Genomic DNA, 21,552 nt, shown 5'->3' on the forward strand with positions numbered 1-21,552 from the left:
GTTGATCCAGAGGAAGGCAAGACACCCCAGCCTTCCTAATATAATATATTCCTGATGTATTATGTACCCTATGGGGTAGAAGCGAAAGTCTATAGGCCTGTCTCTCTTCTGTCTCCTGCTCAAGCTGTGAGCACTTCTCTCTCCTCGTTCTAACAATCAGTTGGCGTCTCAACACTCAGACCCTCACCAATCACTAATCAAAAAGTTTGATGTGGCATTATGACCGCTATGTGACCTTTTCATTTGGAATCTACATGAAACGCAGTGGGGACGTGATCCATGTTATGTTTGTGTACAGGGTGGAGGAATATGTTGGAGCCATATAAATTAAGAAAAATATAAATAACTCTCACCTTTCATTTTTCATGCATTGTCTCAGAATAGTGAAATTGTCCTGATACACATGTATTTTACATCTTGCCCCTCCTAAACCAGCCAGCCTCATTGCAAGACCCCATATCTTTGTTCCGGTCTCTTTTCCATTCCTTAGTTATCTCAGTCCTTCCTTCATCTTCAGTGATTGACGTGGATTTAACAGAGGAAATGCCTTAAAGGGTTGTCCCATGACTAATGTAAAAACTGAAAATCATCATACAGTATAGCACATAACAAAGCTAGAACCAGCCCGTGTACCTCACCTGGATCCAGAGATCTCCCATTTATTGTTCTGCTAGATTTATATCCAGCTGGCAGCTTAAGGCTGAGTTCACACGGGCGAGATTTGCGCGCTGGTGCAATGCGTGAGGTGAACGCATTGCACCCGCACTGAATCCGGACCCATTCACTTCTATGGGGCTGTGCACATGAGCGGTGATTTTCACGCATCACTTATGCGTTGCGTGAAAATCGCAGCATGCTCTATATTGTGCGTTTATCACGCAACGCAGGCCCCATAGAAGTGAATGATGCGGTGCGTTTTTCACGCATGGTTGCTAAGATGACAGTCTATTCACTGTATTATTTTCCCTTCTAACATGGTTATAAGGGAAAATAATAGCATTCTTTAATACAGAATGCTTAGTAGGTGGTCAATTGAGGGTTAAAAAATAAAAAATAATTAACTCACCTTCTCCTCTTGATCGCGTAGCTGCCAGTCTCTTCTTACTTCTTTAAAGAGGACCTTTCACTCGTATACAAACTAAAAACTAACTCTATCTGGGTCCCCCTGCACTTACTAGTATGTCTGGGCGCCGCTCCGTTCGCCCGGTATAGGCTCCGGTGTCTCAGCTCCGTCTGTTGTATTGGACTGATTTTTTGTAGGAGGCGTGTCCCTTGCTGCAGCACTGGCCAATCGCAGCGCACAGCTCATAGCCAGTCTATGAGCTGTGTGCTGCGATTGGCCAGCACTGCAGCAAGGGACACGCCTCCTACAAAAAATCAGTCCAATACAACAGACGGAGCTGAGACACCGGAGCCTATACCGGGCGAACGGAGCGGCGCCCAGACATACTAGTAAGTGCAGGGGGACCCCTGGGCGCTGCTCTGCCCACAGATAGAGTTAGTTTTTAGTTTGTATACGAGTGAAAGGTCCTCTTTAATCATGAGCTGCCGGCTAAAGGACCTGTGGTGACGTCACATCACATGGTCCACTCACATGGTCCATCACCGTGGTGATGGACCATGTGATCTGACGTCACCACAGGTCCTTTAGCCGGCAGCTCATGATTAAAGAAGTAAGAAGAGACCGGCAGCTACGCAATCAAGAGGAGAAGGTGAGTTCATTATTTTTTAACCCTCAATTGACCACCTACTAAGCATTCTGTATAAAAGAATGCTATTATTTTCCCTTATAACCATGTTATAAGGGAAAATAATAACATTTACACAACACCGAACCCAAACCTGAACTTCAGTGAAGAAGTTCGGGTCTGGGTACCACATTCAGGTTTTTATCACGCGCGTTCAAAACGCATTGCACCCGTGCGATAAAAACTGAACAACAGAACGCAATCGCAGTCAAAACTGACTGCCATTGGGTACCTACTCGCGCGGATTTGCCGCAGTACACCCGGGACGCATCCTGAACAAATCCGTCACGCCCGTGTGAACTAAGGAGGAGTGTCATTTCTGCTGCAGCTAAGGGGGCGTGTCCATGCTCTCCCTATCACAGCTCAGGAGGCAGCTGAAGGATGAAACTGGGCATGTGCGGCCTTCTCAGTGAGCAGGACAAAGAAATAAGAAAAAAACAGCAGGTGGCACTATGCAAATATATTTTATTGAATAGCTCAGTGGCTATGTTCAATTTTTAATTACATGCAATTACAAAAGTATTCAGATCCAGATGCTGGTTTGAAAATTGTAGAATATTTTTCATGGGACAACCCCTTTAACTTTCTATTTAATAGTCTTAATCGGGCTAATCAATGTGCAGAGTGTATGTTGTAGTAAAGAAAAAGAATAAAACGTATATATCATAGAACATGCAGAAAGTGTTAAAGGGGTTGTCCCACAAAATATATTCTACAGTTTTCAAACCAGCACCTGGATCTGAATACTTTTATACCTGCTTGTAATTAAAAAATGTGTATAGCCAGTGAGCTATTCAATAAAATGTATACGTATAGCGCCACTCGCTGTTTGTTCTTTTTCTAAATTTCCGGTCTACTGTACCTCACTGAGATGGCACACATGTTCAGTTCCATCCATCAATTGTCACCAGCTATAGCTTCTTTTAGAAGCTGTGACAGGGCTCATGCACATGGCCGTCGCCGTTTTTCTGGTCCTCAAATTGCAGATCTGTAAAACACAGGTACTGCCTGTGTGCGTTGTGCATTTTGCAGAACGGAACATCTTGCCCTCTATAGAATGGCCCTATCCTTGTCTGTAAAATGGAGAAGAATAGGACATGTTCTATTTTTCTTCGGGTGTTGTGGAATGGATGTACAGATGCGGACTGCGTCTTTTGCGGCCTCATTGAAGTGAATAGGTCTGCATCCAATCCGCAAAAAATGCGGATCAGATGCGGACAAAAACAACTGTCATGTGTGTGAGCCCTTACAGGCACAAGAGCTGCAGCAGAAAGGACACACCCCTGAGGAACGGCACACCATCTGAGCACCCAGCTTGACACAAATCTAGCAGAGAAATTGGAGCAGTGAATAGAGAGAGAGCTCTGGATCAATGTGAGGTATAGGGAACGTCCCAGCGTCATTAAGAAGAGGTTGTCATGTACAGTATGATGTCTGATTTTAATCTTTTACATTTAACATGGGATATCCCCTTTTAATAATAGCTTATTTCAGAACCTAGGCTGCATCATGTTTCTTTATTTAAAGGGACTCTGTCACCAGTTTCTAACCCCCCCTTTTAAAACTATTGTTCTCTCCATGGTGCCCTTGTCATTACAAAGCTGTTGTTATAAGATAAATCCGCCCTGTAGTTTTGATAAAAATCGCTTTTATCTAACCTGTCAATCTTCTGGATAAGGTGCCCAGGGCATTTCTGAAGGTCTGAATCTGCCGCTCTCCGCCGCCGCCGTTGGTGCCCAGCTCCTCCCATGATCCTTTCAGCGCCACCTCGATGTAATGAAATCCGCCTCCGGCTCTCCTCAGTGCCCCCTCCTCCTTTTCAAAGATCCCGCGCGTGCGCACAGGCCTGTGCCTGATGCGCCCGTGCGGACTTTTAGATTCTGCCTCGTTGAGCGTTCGCGCATTCGCGCGCATTCGCGCATGTTCGCGTGCGCGCGCATGCGCACTTCGCTCAACGAGGCAGAATCTAAAAGTCCGCACGGGCGCATCAGGCACAGGCCTGTGCGCACGCGCGGGATCTTTGAAAAGGAGGAGGGGGCACTGAGGAGAGCCGGAGGTGGATTTCATTACATCGAGGTGGCGCTGAAAGGATCATGGAAGGAGCTGGGCACCAACGGCGGCGGCGGAGAGCGGCAGATTCAGACCATCAGAAACGCCCTGGGCACCTTATCCAGAAGATTGACAGGTTAGATAAAAGCGATTTTTATCAAAACTACAGGGCGGATTTATCTTATAACAACAGCTTTGTAATGACAAGGGCACCATGGAGAGAACAATAGTTTTAAAAGGGGGGGTTAGAAACTGGTGACAGAGTCCCTTTAATTTTCAAAACCCAATGTATATATATGATTACTTTGTTATTCGTTACAGCTGGAACAGTGCCAGACCCAAAGATCCGGAGAAAGCGACGCCATGCTAGATTTAAAATATCGCTTCCAGGAGGAGGAGAGTGCGTATAAGCGCAAATTATCTGCTTACCAGGAGGGGCAGCAACGCCAGGCCCAATTGGTACAGAGATTGCAGAATAAGGTGATTGCATGTGAGCTGAAGTGTGTTTCAACGGTACCATAGGGTACATAATATATTACCCTATGGTACTCTCTATATTACCCTAGGAATATATTATATTATGTAGGCATGTTTTTTTTTTTCCTTCCTCCGGATCAACTTTGCAGGCTAACAGGCTGAACTGGATGGACAGATGTCCTTTTTCAACTAACTATAGCTGTGCTGGTGAACCTTTTAGAGACCAAGTGCCCAAACTGCAACCCAAAACCCATATATTTATCACAAAGTGCCAACACAGCAATTTACCCTGAGTACTACAGTCCAATATAGTATATCTTCCATGTACTTTATCATTTAGCTATAATAGCCTGCCTACATTCAGTGCGCTGCCTGCGCTGTTCATAGTGCGCCCTGCGCTGATGAAGGGCAGGAAAAGTCTAAGGCATATCGGTACACCATAGACTTTTTTTTCTAATTTTTATGACGTTCACCATGTAGGTTGAAGGGGTTGTCTCACTTCAGCAAATGGCATTTATCATGTAGAGAAAGTTAATACAAGGCACTTACTAATGTATTGTGATTGTCCATATTGCCTTCTTTGCTGGCTGGATTCATTTTTCCATCACAGCTCATTTCCATGGTTATGACCACCCTGTAATCCAGTAGCAGTGGTCGTGCCTGCACACTATAGGAAACAGTGCTGGTTTCTCTAGTGGCCGCGAACCTTGGAGTGTGCATAGTCCAGCATTTTTTTCTATAGTGTGCAAGCATGACCACTGCTGCTGGATTGCAGAATGGTCGTAACCATGGAAACAAACCGTGTATAATGCAATGGAAAAATGAATGTAGCCAACAAAGGAAGCAATATGGACAATCACAATACATTAGTAGGTGCCTTGTATTAGCTTTCTGTACATTATAAAGGCAATTTGCTGAAGTGAGACAACCCTGTAAATTATATTATATGCTAAGGGTAAACCAAGGAAGAATAGAGTAGCCATGGCTCCAGTGCTGGCAGGCAAACACTGCACTACCTTAGTTTGCCGACCATGGTATTGTCACGACCATGACCATGGCCGTGACAGGTATACATGATGTGTAGGGTGCTTTTTTAATCATTTTTGACTTGGGGGGAAAGGTAATTTTAAATGTTTTTTCCTTTTTAATTTTTTTAAACATTTTATTATTTTGTACATATTTTGTAAGTCCCACTAGGGGTCATGATCAGGAACATTCTTGATCACTTCTGTAACACATTTCAATACTTTTTTATCGCAGTGTGTTATGCCTGTCAACATACCGTTGACAGGCATCAGGCCTAATAGGTGTGCTAAAATACAGTCCTGATCAAAAGTTTAAGACCACTTGAAAAATGGCAAAAAAACATGGTTCCAAGTAGAGCTTCAACATGCAACAAGAAGAAATGAGAGTGAGACAAAACATTTTTTGAGCATTCAATTAATTGAAAATACTGATTAAACGGAAACAGGCTGTTTTTCAGCTGATCAAAAGTTTAGGACCACATGTCTTTAAAAGGCCAAATCTGTGCAAAGATGTGGATTCATGGTCATTTTCTGTCAGGTAGTCACACGTTGTGATGGCAAAGACCAAAAAACTCTCCCTTTTTGAACGTGGTCGGGTTGTTGAACTGCATAAGCAGGGTCTCTCACAGCGCGCCATCGCTGCTTAGGTGGGACGCAGTAAGACAGAAATTTGGAATTTCTTAAATGATCCTGAGGGTTATGGAACAAAAAAGTCAAGTGGAAGACCCAAAAAGATTTCACCAGCACTGAGCCGGAGGATCCAATTGGCTGGCTGTCCGTCAAGACACTAGACGATCCTCAACCCAAATTAAGGCCCTTTCTGGTGCTGACTGCAGCCCCATAACCATCAGATGGCATCTGAGACTGAAGGGCTTCAAAAACAAAAAACGTCTTCAAAGACCTCGTCTCCTTGAACGCCACAGAACTGCTCGTTTGGACTTTGCAAGAGAGCATCAAACATGGGACATTCAAAGGTGGAAGAAAGTTTTATTCTCTGATGTGAAAAAATTTGACCTTGATGGTCCTGATGGTTTCCAACGTTACTGGCATGACAAGCGGATCCCACCCGAGATGCCACAGTGGAGGGGGCGCCATAATGGTCTGGGGTGCTTTTTCCTTCAGTGGAACAATGGATCTTCAGGAAGTGCAGGGGCGTCAAACGGCCGCTGGCTATGTCCAGATGTTGCAGAGAGCATTCCTCATGACTGAGGGCCCTCGTCTGTGTGGTAACGACTGGGTTTTTCAACAGGACAACGCTACAGTACACAATGCCCGCAGGACAAGGGATTTCTTCCAGGAGAATGACATCACTCTTTTGGCCCCATCCTGCGTGTTCCCCTGATCTAAATCCAATTGAGAACCTTTGGGGATGGATGGCAAGGGAAGTTTACAAAAATGGACAACAGTTCCAGACAGTAGATGGCCTTCGTGCGGCCGTCTCCACTTGGAGAAATGTTCCCACTCACCTCATGGAAACGCTTGCATCAAGCATGCCGAAATGAATTTTGGAAGTGATAAACAATAACGGCGGATCTACTCATTACTGAGTTCATGTTTGGAAGTTGGATTTCTGTTTTGGGGGGGGGGTTTAGTTTTTTTGGGGAGATGTGGTCCTAAACTTTTGATCAGCTGAAAAACAGCCTGTTTCAGTTTATTTTTTGTTTTCATTAAATTGAATGCTCAAAAAATGTTTTGTCTCACTCCCGTTCCTTCTTGTTGCATGTTGAAGTTCTACTTGGAACCTTGTTAAGATCCAGCCATGCTAAATATGATTTTTTGCAATTTTTCAAGTGGTCTTAAACTTTTGATCAGGACTGTAGCAAGCTAAGATATTGTTAGGTCTGGAATTGGCATAGCACCCATTGTCACCCCACACTCACTTTGTGGGAGACAATTGGGGGTGATGGAGTGACTGTGGCATTCAAAGGGGTTAAACATCTGGGATCCAATTAATCTTTGATCCTGACCTTGCCCGCAGTACTATGATATAGATCTGACAAAGGTACCCAACAGCGTGGGCTTAGCTCCGCAGCCGGGGTCATCGGTGTGCACCAACTTCTTGGTGGCAGCACTGCATATATATGGCACATGTTGCCAAGGGGTTAATTACATTTAAAGGATACTACAGTAAGTAATAAAACTGCAAAGTTGCCCATGTAAGATTTGCAAATTGTTTAATACTGTCTGTCCGATCTATGTACTTGCACTCCAGGTCTTACAGTACAAGAGTCGATGTGGAGAACTGGAGCAACTACTACTGGAAAAAACCTCAGAAAGTGAGCAGCAGAAATTATCAGTAAGTGAAGCACTGTCTCCACTGGAAAGTGTGTGGATCACGTCACAGTAAAGAATGGGATTTGCTGATGGATTTATTATGATCTTTTTTTTTAAGATGTGTTTAGAAAAATACTGTATTTTTTGCCCTATAAGATGCATCGGCCCATAAGACAATAGAGGAGGACAATAAGATTTTTTTTTTTTTTCATTAGCTCTCAGATCAGACCAACAATCAGACCCCTAAAGTTAATCAGACCTCAGCTCACAGCCCCAATCAGCCCCCCAATGTTAATAAGACCTCAGATCAGACCCACGATCAGACCTCAGCTCAGACCCCAATGTGAATGACACCCACTGAGACCTCAGATGAGACCCCCATACCTCATATCAGCCCATAGCCATAAATCAATCAGCCCCCAGCCTCATTGCGGCAGACCCCAGCCTCATTGCGGCAGACCCCAGCCTCATTGCAGCAGCCCCCAGCCTCATTGCAGCAGCCCCCAGCCTCAGATCACAAAATAAAAAATCCACTTACCTCTCCTGCTCCCGACGCCGCCGCTCCTCTGCTCCAGAGCTCTTCTGCCTCCTCCTCCGCCGGCTCTGCCGTCACCCAATACGCACAGGGTGAGGTCACAGAGCGCCCTCACGCTGTGCGCAGCAACAGCACAGCCGACAGCAGAGGACCAGGAAGCAGTGAGTACAGAGCCTTCGCCGCTTCCTGGTCCTCTGATACTAATAAGCACTTCCATAATGAAAGCGTTCATTAGTATTCGCCCATAAGACGCAGGAGCATTTTCCTCCCACTTTGGGGGGGGGGGGGGGAGTGTGTCTTATGGGGCGCAAAATACGGTAGCAACAAAACATAGGACTGGCACGCTCTACAAAACCCATTATTGTACCATACACTAAGGTAGACCACGAGACTACTGTGGGGGAAAGGCGATACGCTAGTGAGCTGCTTTCACTGCTTCCCAACATAGTCAAGTGAATTTCCTGCAGTCGCAAATAGTGTGGGCTCACTTCATATTCTGTAGGTGTATAAAGCTCCTGTTGAGTTCTATGATAGCTGTTTAAATTCATATGCACTGAGCTCCCCCTAGTGGTGGCTGCAGGCATCCAGAGCTTTTTCATTTACAATGGAATATGGAGCTTTCTGGGAGAGATTACTCAGTATATTTATGGCAGTTTTATAGCAGTTTTAGAAAATATAACATTTGGAATGAACACCATACTTTTTCCGACATGTGCAACATTGGTTTAACACATAATATTTTTGGGCCTTTTTATAGGGAAATATAAAATGTAATACAAACAGTATGTTTCTTTACTTTTGGGTTAGTGGCATTTTTTTCTGAACACAGTATGCTCTACGTGTGGGGCAAAAACCAGCACAAAAACTGTGTGCAGGAAGTGTCAAGTACACCCCATTAACAGACATTATTTTTTTTATTTTTTTTGGGGGGGGGGGGCATTCTAAATGTTTCTGTCGGGCACTGTGATTTCTGTGTACACTCCTGAAAAGATCCTTTTTATATATATATATGTCTTAAGCTGTAAAGACAAACGCTAGCATAAACGTTGCTTTATCCTTTTATATATATATATATACATGTCTTAAGCTGTAAAGGCAAACGCTAGCATGAACGTTGCTTTATCCTTTTATATATATATATATACATGTCTTAAGCTGTAAAGGCAAACGCTAGCATGAACGTTGCTTTAATTAGACAATTACACATGTTCAGTCTGCTCAGTACCAAACAGTATGTCTGAAACATTATTTAATAGGGAGTCTGACAGACTCTGTTATAGATCATTACAAAGGGAAACTGTATTAATCCAACTATTTTCATTAGTTTTAGTCAAGGACACATACGTAGACCGACCAGAAATGGTTACCTACATACAATGAGAGAAGCATGTAAGACTAGCAATAGAAACCTAACCAAAGTGAAATCTGACCCTCCTTAAGACTGCGTCCATTCATCATCCTTTACTGTAAAAAAAAAATACAATTTATCGTCCTGTGGAGGGTTTGGTGCAGAGTACTGGGCCCGCCATTGCTGGAATTCACAGTGTGGAATTCAGGATAATATAGAGTATAAAACAGCAAGAAACTCTGCTATATAAGGCTATGGACCCCTTTTTTATAATGAAAAAAAATCATATTTGCAATTGTATTATTTTATTAAAAATTTTCTCCAGTCTGTCTTCTGTAGCTTGCTTGTATTCCCATACATTGCAGGGTGCTTAGCCCTGTTCAGATGAGCTCTATGATGATCTTTTGCAAACACAAATTTAAGTTGACACCTTTACAACCAGCCTTCAGGAAACCAGAGAGAAGACACTGCAGACTAAGGCTTCAAAGATATTGTCTCATAGATTTCACACTGAATGGACCTGAGCAGAGTGAAAGTGAGAATAAATGCAGGCTGCAGAAGACAAACAGAACAAAATGTTTAATAAAAACAATTGTAAATATGTTATTTATCCCATAATACCGCCACTTTCAGTCTGGTTAAGGGCTCAGGCACCTGACCACCTGATGGTTTGTCATGAATCATGTTTAGTGCCAAGGACGGGATTGGATCTTGTGCATGGAGAGCCTTTGTTTGGTCTCCTAGTATAGGATCTGATCCCATCCTCGGCACTAACTCTACGGCTCCTACACGCCGAAATATTACGGCCTTGTGCTCTTGGTAATTTGTAATCATGGCCGTTTCCAGTTCTTCATGACCGTGAAGCAACAAATTCCTGTAAGTCATCTGAAGGCTTAGGGCACCAGTGAGAGGTGCAAATAAATATTGTATGATGAGCCTGGTATACAGAGATCGTTGAGCTTATGTTCTCAAAATGCTAGGAATGTGAGAAATATTTAGCAATATTGTGCTGAGCAAGTCTGAATAGGTTTTTATAGTCTGTCAATTACCAAACTATGTTTACGATTACACTTAAATGTCTTTGGCACCGAGATCATGCTCCACCAGCTGCAGAAACATCAATGTCTTGCTTAAAGCCTCTCCAGCCTTTTCCACCGAGCACCTGTGGTGACTGAAGGCACATGTGAGCATGCTAAGGCTTTCCATCTTTTGTCTTCTCCTGCATTGTATATTCAGGTTGAATGCCTGACTCCCACCGCTAGGCTACAGGTGTGTTCAACTTGTATTTTTTGGCAGAATAAAAAATATAAAAATAAAAAGTGTTTTCAGGCAAAGAATTTTCAGTGTGTATCAGGAAGTAGACATTAGCACACAACAGGTCTTTAAAGGGATTTCCGCGTCACCTTCAGACACAGCTAATTTATAGGTTTAAAGAGGATCTGTCACCAGATCCTCAATATGTTTTTACTGTAGTACATACAGTTTTGTGGGAAAGAAAGTATTTACCCCCTTCCAGATGTCCCCATTGTTCGTTGCACATTTGTAACACTGAATAGTTTATTATTTTTTCCTTAAATGCCATATTAGACAAAGCAATCAAGTATTACTGCTCTCATTGACACAGCTAAGTTATCCACACCAATTACCCCTACATAATCACCATTGCTTTTCATAACGGAAGCCACAACACAGTGCTTAATAAACCCCATTGACTCACAATGTGCCTAGTCATAGGTTTCCTTGTGGTGTCTGTTGTTTTGACAGCAAGAATAGCTCATGTAATACTGGCAGCCTGTGCCCCCCGGCACCCTCCTGCTTCCTGTGGGCACAGGCATCAGGTTACTCACTCCACTGCTGGGACTAGAGTTCAGGTTGCCCAGTCTTCTCCAGTAGTCCAGGCCTATCAGCATTCTCCTGCTTCCCCTGGTAGGCATGGCTGCTGGAGCAGGTCTGCTTGTGCCATAGACGTTCTGTTCTTTCTCCAACTGCAGCCTCTCTGCCTTAGGGCATGCACACGCTCCTTTTATCTCTTAAAGGACCAGACAGCATGCACCCTAATCTTCCCCAGCCTATGGCAGTTCACCCCTGGGTGATTAAGGCGCTTTCCCGCAAGGGATCGTGCCTGAGCAATAGATTTACTAGTGTGCTAGTCCCTACGAAGGTGTTTTGTATTGTCTGCCTGCCGCTGTGCCAAACCCTGTTCCTTGTATTGACCCTGTGCTGCACGTCCTCACCTATGGGATGTTTACTGGATTATACAAATCCTACTTACCCTAATCTCGCTTTGATTCCTGACTATGGTTTTGCCTGATCCCTTGGTGCTCTACACTGGTGTCTCATGAGCCCCATGGGTGAGCAGCCACTGAACAGAGACCACTCCAAGAGGTGTGAGCCTAGTGATTCCCCTGCAGCAGAGTCCAGATCCCAGGTCTTTAGCCATGCTTTTCTAGCCTTTTCCAGCTTCATGCTTTTCTATAACATGTCTTCTGGAGTCTTTTGAGAGTTGTTTGCATCAAGGCATGTCAGTGACCAGGATTTGCGTGCCTTCATTTAATGGGCAAAGCACCTATGAAACCCACACTTCCAATCTCATCTTATCATCAGATGCAATGGCCGAAAATATTATTTTACCGAAACTTCCAGCAGATGTGCTTGGAAAATGAACATCAAGCGGGATAAACACATATCTATCTAGTTAATAAGGAAATCCTTTAAGGGCAGATTAAATGGACCATGTGTTCTCTTTTGCCAATAGTCTCTGTTTTTATCTCTTCAATTGAAACAACCTTTTGCCAATTAGCTCTTGGAGAGGTCATTAACTTAGAAGTTCACTTCCCTGCAATTTAAATGTCTATTCCATGTGTTCAGTAAAATATATGAATGACACAAGTGTTTGTGTGTTATTAGTTTCGTTAGATTGTGCTTATCTATAATTGTGACCTACTTTAGATAACACACTACATTTTATTGGTAATCGATACAGAATGCTGGTAATTCCAGACTGTTCACATAGGGCTGTATTACACTGGCCGATTTTTCGGCCGTTAATTGCTAACGAACGTTTATCGGGCAATTCGTATTTTTAAGCATGCTTAAAAATCAGCGCTTGCCAGTGGCAGATTGTGTCGTCTAATAGTGATCTGCCGCCGGCAAACGACAAGACTGTATGGGGACGAGTAATGGCATAACGATCACTCCTCCCCATGCAGCGGAGGAGATCACCGCACCACTTGCTAGCAAGCGATTGCCGGGAGGTAACTCTTCCCACCCGACAATTGCTTGCTCAATCGGCCTGTCTAATACAGGCTTTACTTTATCTTGCAACTGTGCAAAGTTTTTTTTATTTCTGTATGTAATTAAACTTCTTGCGTCATTTTTGCAGCCATAAATAGCAACCAAGTACTGCTATAGAAGAAGTTACATGGCAGAACTAAATTTGGTCCAGCATGGTAGTCCCAATATAAGTTTTATTTATATCATACATTTGAAGGCATTCTTGATCAATCATACGTTCATGGTAGAAATGTCAGGCTCAGGAGTATTACCATATAAGACCTCATGCACACGACCCTATTTTGGATCCGTCTCCTATCTGCATTTTTTACGGATCGCACACGACCTATTCAATTCTATGAGTCCTCAAAAACAAAACAAAAAAACACGACAGCCTGTGGATGTTGTCCATGTGCTATCCTTATGTCCATCTCCCAAATTATAGAACGCGTCCTATTCTTGTCCATTTGGTCAAGAATAGCCATTTTTATTAATGGGAGTGAGAAAACTGCGGATTGCATACAAAAGGTATCCGTATTATGCGTTTGTGGACCGCAAAACAGATGCGGTCATGTGCATGAGGACCTACAGTATGTTATTTCCTTTTAGTTACAGGCACAACTGGATTCAGCTGAATCTACCCGCCACAGAATGGATCATGATCACAGCACAGAGGTGAAGAGCGCCCTCACAAGGTTGGAGGAAGAGCAGGAGAGGTATGATCAGGAGAAGCATTTTTCTACAAATCTTGTAATTTACAATTTACTTCTGGTCTTAAACTAGATTAAAATAAAAACTTAAAGGCACATATATAAGCACAAGTCAATACTCCAGATGTTCCCCTATATTATCTTAGTTACAGTTTGGCACATATACAATGCAAAACTTCAGTCCAGTAATTAAAGGGGTTCTCCAGGAATGAGCTAAAATGGCCACATGCAACCTGTCCTAGAATGTGAGCAGGACTGGATTCCTTCACTTGCAGCGCCGCCTAGAGGGTGAGGGAGCGGAGCTTCACTACCCACTACACAGCTCTACAATAACGATAACGATTCGATCCTGCCTACCATCATGGCTGAGCAGGCTGACAGGAACACTCAGCAATATGTAGTATATGCAAGTGCCAGAGCTTAGTGTGTAGTGAGCCCCCCTGCCCCACAGCTCTGCAAGTGATGGCAACCAGTCCTGCTCACATTAAAGGACAAGTTTCTGGTGACCATTTTAAATCATTCCCGGAGAACCGCTTTAAACCATAAAGGGTTAGCTATTGAACATTTCAGAGAACCAAAGTTCAATCGTGCAAGTAGATCTGATGTACTGGATCTTCCAGGCCTAATGGACAAGATTGAAACCGACAGTTGCTTCATAACTAGTTGAGTAGTGAAGAACAAAGGATGAGGAATAAGAACATTGTAGTCGCACCAATAAGATTAGAACAGGCCTAACAAGACTAGGGAGCCAATGGTCAGGAGGTAGTAAGAGGTTGCATGTTGCATTGCCAATGACTTTGGGATGTTTGGGGGTACAAACAATAGGGGGTGTAAGAGTGAAAAAAACAAGTTGTTGGTTGCCAGAACTGTAGGGATATTTGGGGGCTTTTTCTGCAGGTGGGTTAGATCACCTTTGATTCTTGTCATGGGGAGCAGTCTTTTGGCATCCTTGGCTGTCCTGGTAGCCATTTAGGTGCCAGTAGAAGGCCAGCTTCCTGATGGTGGTGACTGTGGATGGTAGGCCTGAGAGGCAGTCATTCTCCCAGTCAGTGTGTTTGATGTCTCATTCAGGCTTGGGCTTCATGCTTTCCCATGCAAAATGTGTTGCCCAAATTTCTTCTACTGTTCTATTGCAGATATCCATGCACTTGATACAGAAACATTCAGATGTATGCAAAAGATTTTCAGATGCAAAAACAAATCTGCCCCCTTACATGTTATTTCCAATTAAAGAGCTATTCCCATCATGTAAAGCGATGGCATGTTGATCAGATATGCCATCACATTGTGATCAGTGGGGATCCAACCTCTGGGACCTCTACCAGTCATGAAAATGAAGGGGCCACCATGCTTCACTTCAATGGGGCCTTTCTGCAGTTCTCTGCGCAGTGGGTGGCCAGGGGTTCTGCTGTGCAGGGAAAACTTGGAGGAGGAGGAGGACACAGGACTAAATGATCACTGTAGCCACTTCATTCTCAGGATCTGATCATCCGAGCATATCAAGCAATATGCCATCAGTTGACAAGATGAGAATACCCTTATCCAAATGTAGTAGGTAGTTCATATGACTTGGATTCTAAGCCTGTGTTCTTACATGTGTCTAATGTAATGATCCATGCCTACATTTCTGTAGAAGCAGCAGCCTGGCACAGGTTAATATGACTCTGCGGGAGCAGATGGAGCAGCTAAAGTTAACAAATGACAAACTAACCGAGGAGATGAGGAAACTGACCGCCGACCTGCACAGATCTCAGGATGAGCTGGAGCAGCGAGAGTCTGAGTGGAGGAAAGAGAGAGAGGTGATTTTCCATTTTTTCACCATTAGCAAATTGTACTATTTCAAGAAACCACATCATTTTTTATTTTTTTTACTATTTTAAAACTGTGAGTATTTTTTCTTTAAACGACGGCCTTCAGAGGAATATTTCACCACTTTCTACCACATGAAGGACCAGGTGAGATGACTATGCAGGACCCTGGCCCTCTCAGTCAAGAAGGATTGGGAGGGGGCAAGGGTGCATACAATGACTTCGGCCCGCCCACAGTGCACTTAACTGCTCATTTGCATATGGATTACAATAATTTTTTCTCCAGAATGAAGCAGCGAATCACAAAGTGCGGGGTATCATTACATTCAGCAGAGTTAGTCCTACAAGACATTGTGTTTGGTTTATCAGTGAATTTCCTGGTGCTAGATTCCCTTTAAAAGGATATGCTTTGTAGTCCCTTTATTTCCCAATTTAAAAGGCTATGGACACCTTCGGGGGCATTTTTTTTTTTTTTTTTTTTTTTTACTGTATGCTTCTCATTTCTGGCTGAAAATCATTTTTGCGATTGGTCTTCATTAAATTTTGTAGCAGTTTTTGTGATACAGGGGTTAAAGGGGTTTTGCCATTTCAGACAACGGGAGCATATCGCTAGGATATGCCCCCTTTGTCTCATAGGTGCGGGAGAATGGAGCGGGGAAATCAACGGAGGGCGCACTGCGCATGGGCAGCTGCCCTCCATTAATTTCTATGGGGCTGCCGAAAATAGCCGAGCGCTGCACTCCCATTCACTTCTATGGGAGCGAACGCTTGCTGGTGGATGGATCCCGGGAAATCCGGGGTCCTCCAGCCACATCTCTCCCCGCCCCATTTTCGTTGTAGGTGCGGGTCCCAGCGGTGGAACCCACACCTATCAGACAATGGGGGCATATCCTAGTGATATGCCTTCATTTTATGTGATGGGAATACCCCTTTAAAGTTCAGTCTGTTTGCAGACTGCCACTTTTTATTTACTGAGTCCTGTCAGCTGACGGCTCATGTATAGGTCGTATCTCTGTTCTCCTGACTTCATAAACACTCCTTTAAGCTATATTCTTATCAGCTGATAGCAATTTAGTTATAATGAGTGTTTATGTGGTCAGGGGATCAGAGATAAGACCTCTACACAAGTTGTCAGCTGACGGGACTCAAAAATTGACAGTCTGCAAATAGACTGAAAGTTAACCACTGTACTGTACTATAATAAAGACCAATAGAAAAAATTATTTTTAGCCCAAAATGAGTAAAATGCAATCATAAAAATTTGCCATAAATCACTTTAAATGGGATGCCTTCTACTATATATTACATAAATGGATTTGTTTTTATGCTTTTGCGCTTCTTATATTATTAGCATTACCTTTTCCTTTGATGTTTGCAGACGTATACCTCATACCTGAGTAGTGAGCAGAGCAGTATCCTGACCTTGTGGAGGCAGACAGCATCACTGCGCAATCAGTTTCTGGACTTGCGTTCTATGGCTGAAAGGTAAAGGATGCGTGATAGAGTCATAGGCCGGGTTGACATCGCCATTTTGTTTTCCATTCTTTTGATCCATCAGAAGAACAGACAACAACAAAAAAACGGATCCTGTATTTTAAGCATCTGTTATGCACATTTTCCACCCGTTTTAGCCATATCCGTTATTTTAGACTGAAAAGAATACTCTGTGTAGTGGATCGTAGTGTGACAGAATGGTTCTGAAGTTGGATTATAACACAATATAGTTTACAATGTTACAGTAGCCATCTACTTTATTTATCATAGAATTCTTTGCAAATTTCAGGGGTCTGGCTGAAATGAAGACAGACATTTCCCGCAGCTCACGGCGCATGCACACAGCCTGTCTGAATTTGGATTCAAACCTTCGCCTTTCCCAAAATGCTGTTGGGGCATCTCTTCATACAGCCCGCCTGGAACAGCAGCTCCGAGACAAAGTGAGACAAATGATTCAACTGCAGAGCCAGTGGGATGCTGAGAAAGTGGAACTGAACTCCAGGTAGGAGCACCCACTATTGGGTTGTAGCAATGCCAGACATTCAGTGACTCAGTACTCCATCATGTTGTGACCAACGTAATGAAAAAACACAGCCAAACTGCCAACACCAAGTACAGTAAGCAGCACATATCATTTTTTATCTCTTAATGACCATTGGTTTGGTGCTAAATGACCATCACTTTTTTATTTTGCAAATGTGGTGGTTTAACCATTTCTCTGCAAAGGTTATATCTCATATATCTTTGCATGTCAGTAGCCGAAGACATATCTCATCACATTTGTGGATCTCAAGCTGTCTAGCAGCTAGAGTATTAGCCAGTATCAGTTTGTAAAGCTGATAATTAAAACAAGACTGGGATCTCAGCTCTAGCCCCAATTAATCGCAAGCTATAGCCCTGAGAAATGCATCCCAGTGAGCACTGCATATACCTGGAGCTCTCACTCCTGACCTGATTTCTAAAGGCTGTATCTCTTGATATAGATCAGATGCACCGTGATCCTGGACTTGTTTAAAAGCTTTGATTGTCAGCTTTAAAACAAGACCACATGGCTCACTTCTCTACCTGCTACAATCAACTGAGATATTATTGGATAAAGCAGTGCGGCCCCCCTTCAGCTTGGTGTGATCTCAGCCAGCCTAGAGGAGGAGAGAGGGGCCTCTGGTAGCATGCAGGCAGGATGAGAGGAGAAACACCAATCCTCTTTCTTCCCTGTCTAACTCTACATATTCCCAAGGTGAGGGTAATATGGACTCTTGTGTATGTTATCAATCCCCCCGTCAATCAGAGAGCATATTTTTACAGAAAAGGAGTAGATGAGTGCTTGCTCATCCAATCAGCCCTCTGTACCTATTTAGGCTGTTTATTGACACCATGACCCAGATATTTACCATTGGCGACAAACACTGATATCAATAAAGTTTACATTTTACATTGTCCCTATCCTGTCCATACCTGATCTTTAGAGCAAAATGTTCAAACCACTTCTCTATCAATACCCATTACATGCTACAGTAATACCTCATTCACACCTCAGTGTTTTGGTCAGTGATTTCCATCACTGATTGTGACCCAAAACCAGGATTGGAGCCTACACAGACATAAGGTATAAGATCTGCACCATTTCTGTGTTTAGAGTCAAAAAATACATTTTCGTTCTCTGTCACCATAAACAATAATTTTTCCTTTACAGTAATAAAAAAAACCTGTATTGCATCGCTTTTCTGACTGGTGTAATACAGGGGCTTTCTTGTGTCCATATTATGGCGCTAATACCCAGACCTCCTGATGTTCATCACACTCAAAATGATGGCGCTAATAACTCATTCACTTAACCACAGATGTTGTGTCCATAAATGAGAACAGGAAGCCACCCAAACAGGATGCCACCCGTTGGTGTCCCGTGCCTGGGCTGTGAACCGCAAATTGCGGTCCGCAGTGCACGGGCACCTTCCGTGGGGAAGGCGCATGGGGATCGCAGACCCATTCACTTGAATGGGTCCGCGATCCCTCCGTTCTGCAAAAAAATAGAGCATGTTCTATCTTTTTACGGTGCGGAGGCACGGAGCGAAACACCAGAAAGCACTCCGTAGTGCTTCCGTAGTGTTCCGTTCCGTATCTCCGGATTTGCGGACCCATTGAAATGAATGAGTCCGAATCCGTGATGCGGAATGCACACGGAACGGTGCCCCGTGTCATGCGGATCTGCAAATGCGGTCCGCAATACGGGAATGGGACACCAACGGTTGTGTGAGCGAGCCCTTAGGTAAAGGGGTTTTCATATTAATGGCCTATTCTCAAGATAGGTCATCGGTATGCGATCAGTGGGGGTCCAACTCCCAGCACCCCTGATGATCAGCTTTTAGAGAAAGCCCGAGGATAGGCCATCAGGATGAAAATCCTGGAATACCCCTTTAAAGCATTATATTAGGTTTACGGATTAATAATTTAAATTAGTATAGCAGTTTGTATAAGGGAATAGAAAATAATATATACAAGATAATTCCCAATAATTGCATGCAAATGTTGGTTGGTGAATTCCTACTGTTTTTGCATTTCTTTAACGCATGCAGCATTGAGTGTAGATATGTGCGGTATGGGAACTCACATCTTACAGTCTTTTGCAGAATATATTGGACTCTGCTAGAGTACACATTTTAGTCGCACATTAGAATTTTCATCTAATTTTTACTTATAATCACTGCTGCAATGTCGCATGAAGGTGGTTGTGTGTATTAATTATTAGGTTATATTTAAAGTTTTGTTCTCAGAAAATGTAGATTTTGGTGACTTGGCAGCTTGTACAGTATTACATTTGTACCGCATTTGTCAATGATAATAAAATACTGCATGGCCTTTGTTTAAGTGTCTATATAAACACAAGCTCTGATGTATATGCTTGTGGTATGTATAGGAGATTTGCACACCTTAACCCTTAGGATACCGGAGGTTTTTTTGTTTTTGCATTTTCATTTTTCTTCCCTATCTTCCTTGAGCCATAACATTTCTATGTTTCCGTTCACATAGCTGTATGAGGACTTATTTTTTGCGGGAGAGGTTGTACTTTCTAATGCCACCATAAATTATGGCATACAATGTAGTGGGAAGTGTTAAAAAAAAATTCCAAATGGGGTGGAATTGGAAAAAGAATGCAATTCCTCCACCGTTTTATTGGTTTTGTTCCCACTGTGTGTAGTTTGTGGGAAAATTTACCCATGCCCTTCATTCTCTGGGTCAGTACAATTACAATGATACCCCATATGTGTAGTTTTTTTTTTTTATGTCTAAATAGTGTCAAAATAAATGTAAACTTTGAAAAACATTTATTTTTTTACATTACCGTATTCTGACCTCCATAACTTTTTTATAGTTATGTCTACTGAGCTGTGTGGGTGCTCATAATTTGCAGGACAATCTTTAGTTTTTATTGATACCATTTTTGAGTGTGTGTGACTTTTTGATCACGTTTAATAAAATTTTGGGGGGTAAGAGAAGCAAATGAAAAAATGGCAAATTGGTCATTTTGACTCTTTTTTCCGTTACACCATTTGCCTTATTGTAAAATTACTTTAATATTTTAATAGTACAAGCATTTTCGGAAACAGTGATATACATGATGTTTATATTTTTTTGCTATTTAGGTATTTCTTTATTTATTATAATGAAAGGGGGTGATTTAAACTTTTTTAATTTTATATATATTTTTAAGTTTTTTTTATTTTTTTGTAATTATTTTGAAGCTCGTACTTGAGCCTACAAAATCTATATATTTTTTTTTTGAACAATCATGTATTTTTAAAATGACTGTCTATTGCTAATTTTTTTATGTTGGCCTGCCACCTGGTGGCCAAAAGAAGAATTGCCATTTGAATGCCCTCAGCCTCTACAGCGAGGCTTAGCGTTTTCAAGTCAATTACCGGCATCCTCACTGGCCACAGAGGATGCCGGTAACACCCCGGTAAACCAGCTCTGTACAGTTACAGTATCGTAGGTTTAAAGTCCAGGACTACCCTCCACCAGGTTGAAACTTTGTTAGTACTTAAGCCGTGCATGCAATCCAAGAATAATCACTTATATTTGACCTAAATCCCTTATAACTGATATTTTTATTGTCAGTATTAAAGTTTTTTTTTGTAAGTTTGATATTGACGGTCTGTCCTCTCGGAAAAGTCATCAATATTTTATTTGTTGGGGTCAAACGATCAGCAGATTGAAGATGCCGGGAGGCACCGGTGAGGGCCATAGCCTCTGCCTAGGCCAGTAACGTCACGTTCATTGGTCACACAGCCTATTTGTAGCTCCATCACATTCAAGTGAATGGGCCTGAGCTGCAATGCCAAGCACAGCCACTATACAATGTACGGCGCTGTCCACAGTGGGGACCCTTCAAACGTCAGATCAGTGGGGGCGCGGGGCCTCAGACCCCCATTGATTAGATATCTATGACCTATCCTGAAGATAGGCCATCAACAACTAAGTAGCAGAAAACCCCTTTACTTATGTTGTAAGGAATGCCTGCTTGAGTACATATGATCTATTGCGTGTGACAAAGTAAGCTGTAATCCCCAGTTAGCAGCCAGGGTATTAGTCTAAGTAGCAGCATTGATACTAACCTCCTGAACCCTACTGAGTGATGAGGACGTATGCAGACGGGAACGTGAAGGCTTTACACACGTCTTAAATATTGGATAAATAGCTCCCTTTGTGTCCTAATCATAGACTGTGCCCTGCATCCAAGAGATGGCATTATCAGCCGATGATTCATTACTTTAGAGTATGATTTACACGTCACCAAAATTTGTTTAGCAAGA

General features: G+C 42.8%; 1 protein-coding gene across 1 annotated transcript in view; it reads left to right on the top strand.

The window, feature by feature from the left end:
• Nucleotides 1–21,552, top strand: part of CROCC2 (ciliary rootlet coiled-coil, rootletin family member 2) — a 120,244-nt gene that overhangs the window by 34,195 nt on the left and 64,497 nt on the right. The window contains 6 exon segments of the mRNA XM_044290645.1: nt 4,119–4,277; nt 7,512–7,595; nt 13,339–13,445; nt 15,073–15,238; nt 16,626–16,732; nt 17,031–17,243. Of these exon segments, the coding sequence (XP_044146580.1) occupies nt 4,119–4,277; nt 7,512–7,595; nt 13,339–13,445; nt 15,073–15,238; nt 16,626–16,732; nt 17,031–17,243 (836 nt within the window).

Source organism: Bufo gargarizans, chromosome 4 (genome assembly GCF_014858855.1).
Source record: "Bufo gargarizans isolate SCDJY-AF-19 chromosome 4, ASM1485885v1, whole genome shotgun sequence".
Taxonomy (NCBI): domain Eukaryota; kingdom Metazoa; phylum Chordata; class Amphibia; order Anura; family Bufonidae; genus Bufo; species Bufo gargarizans.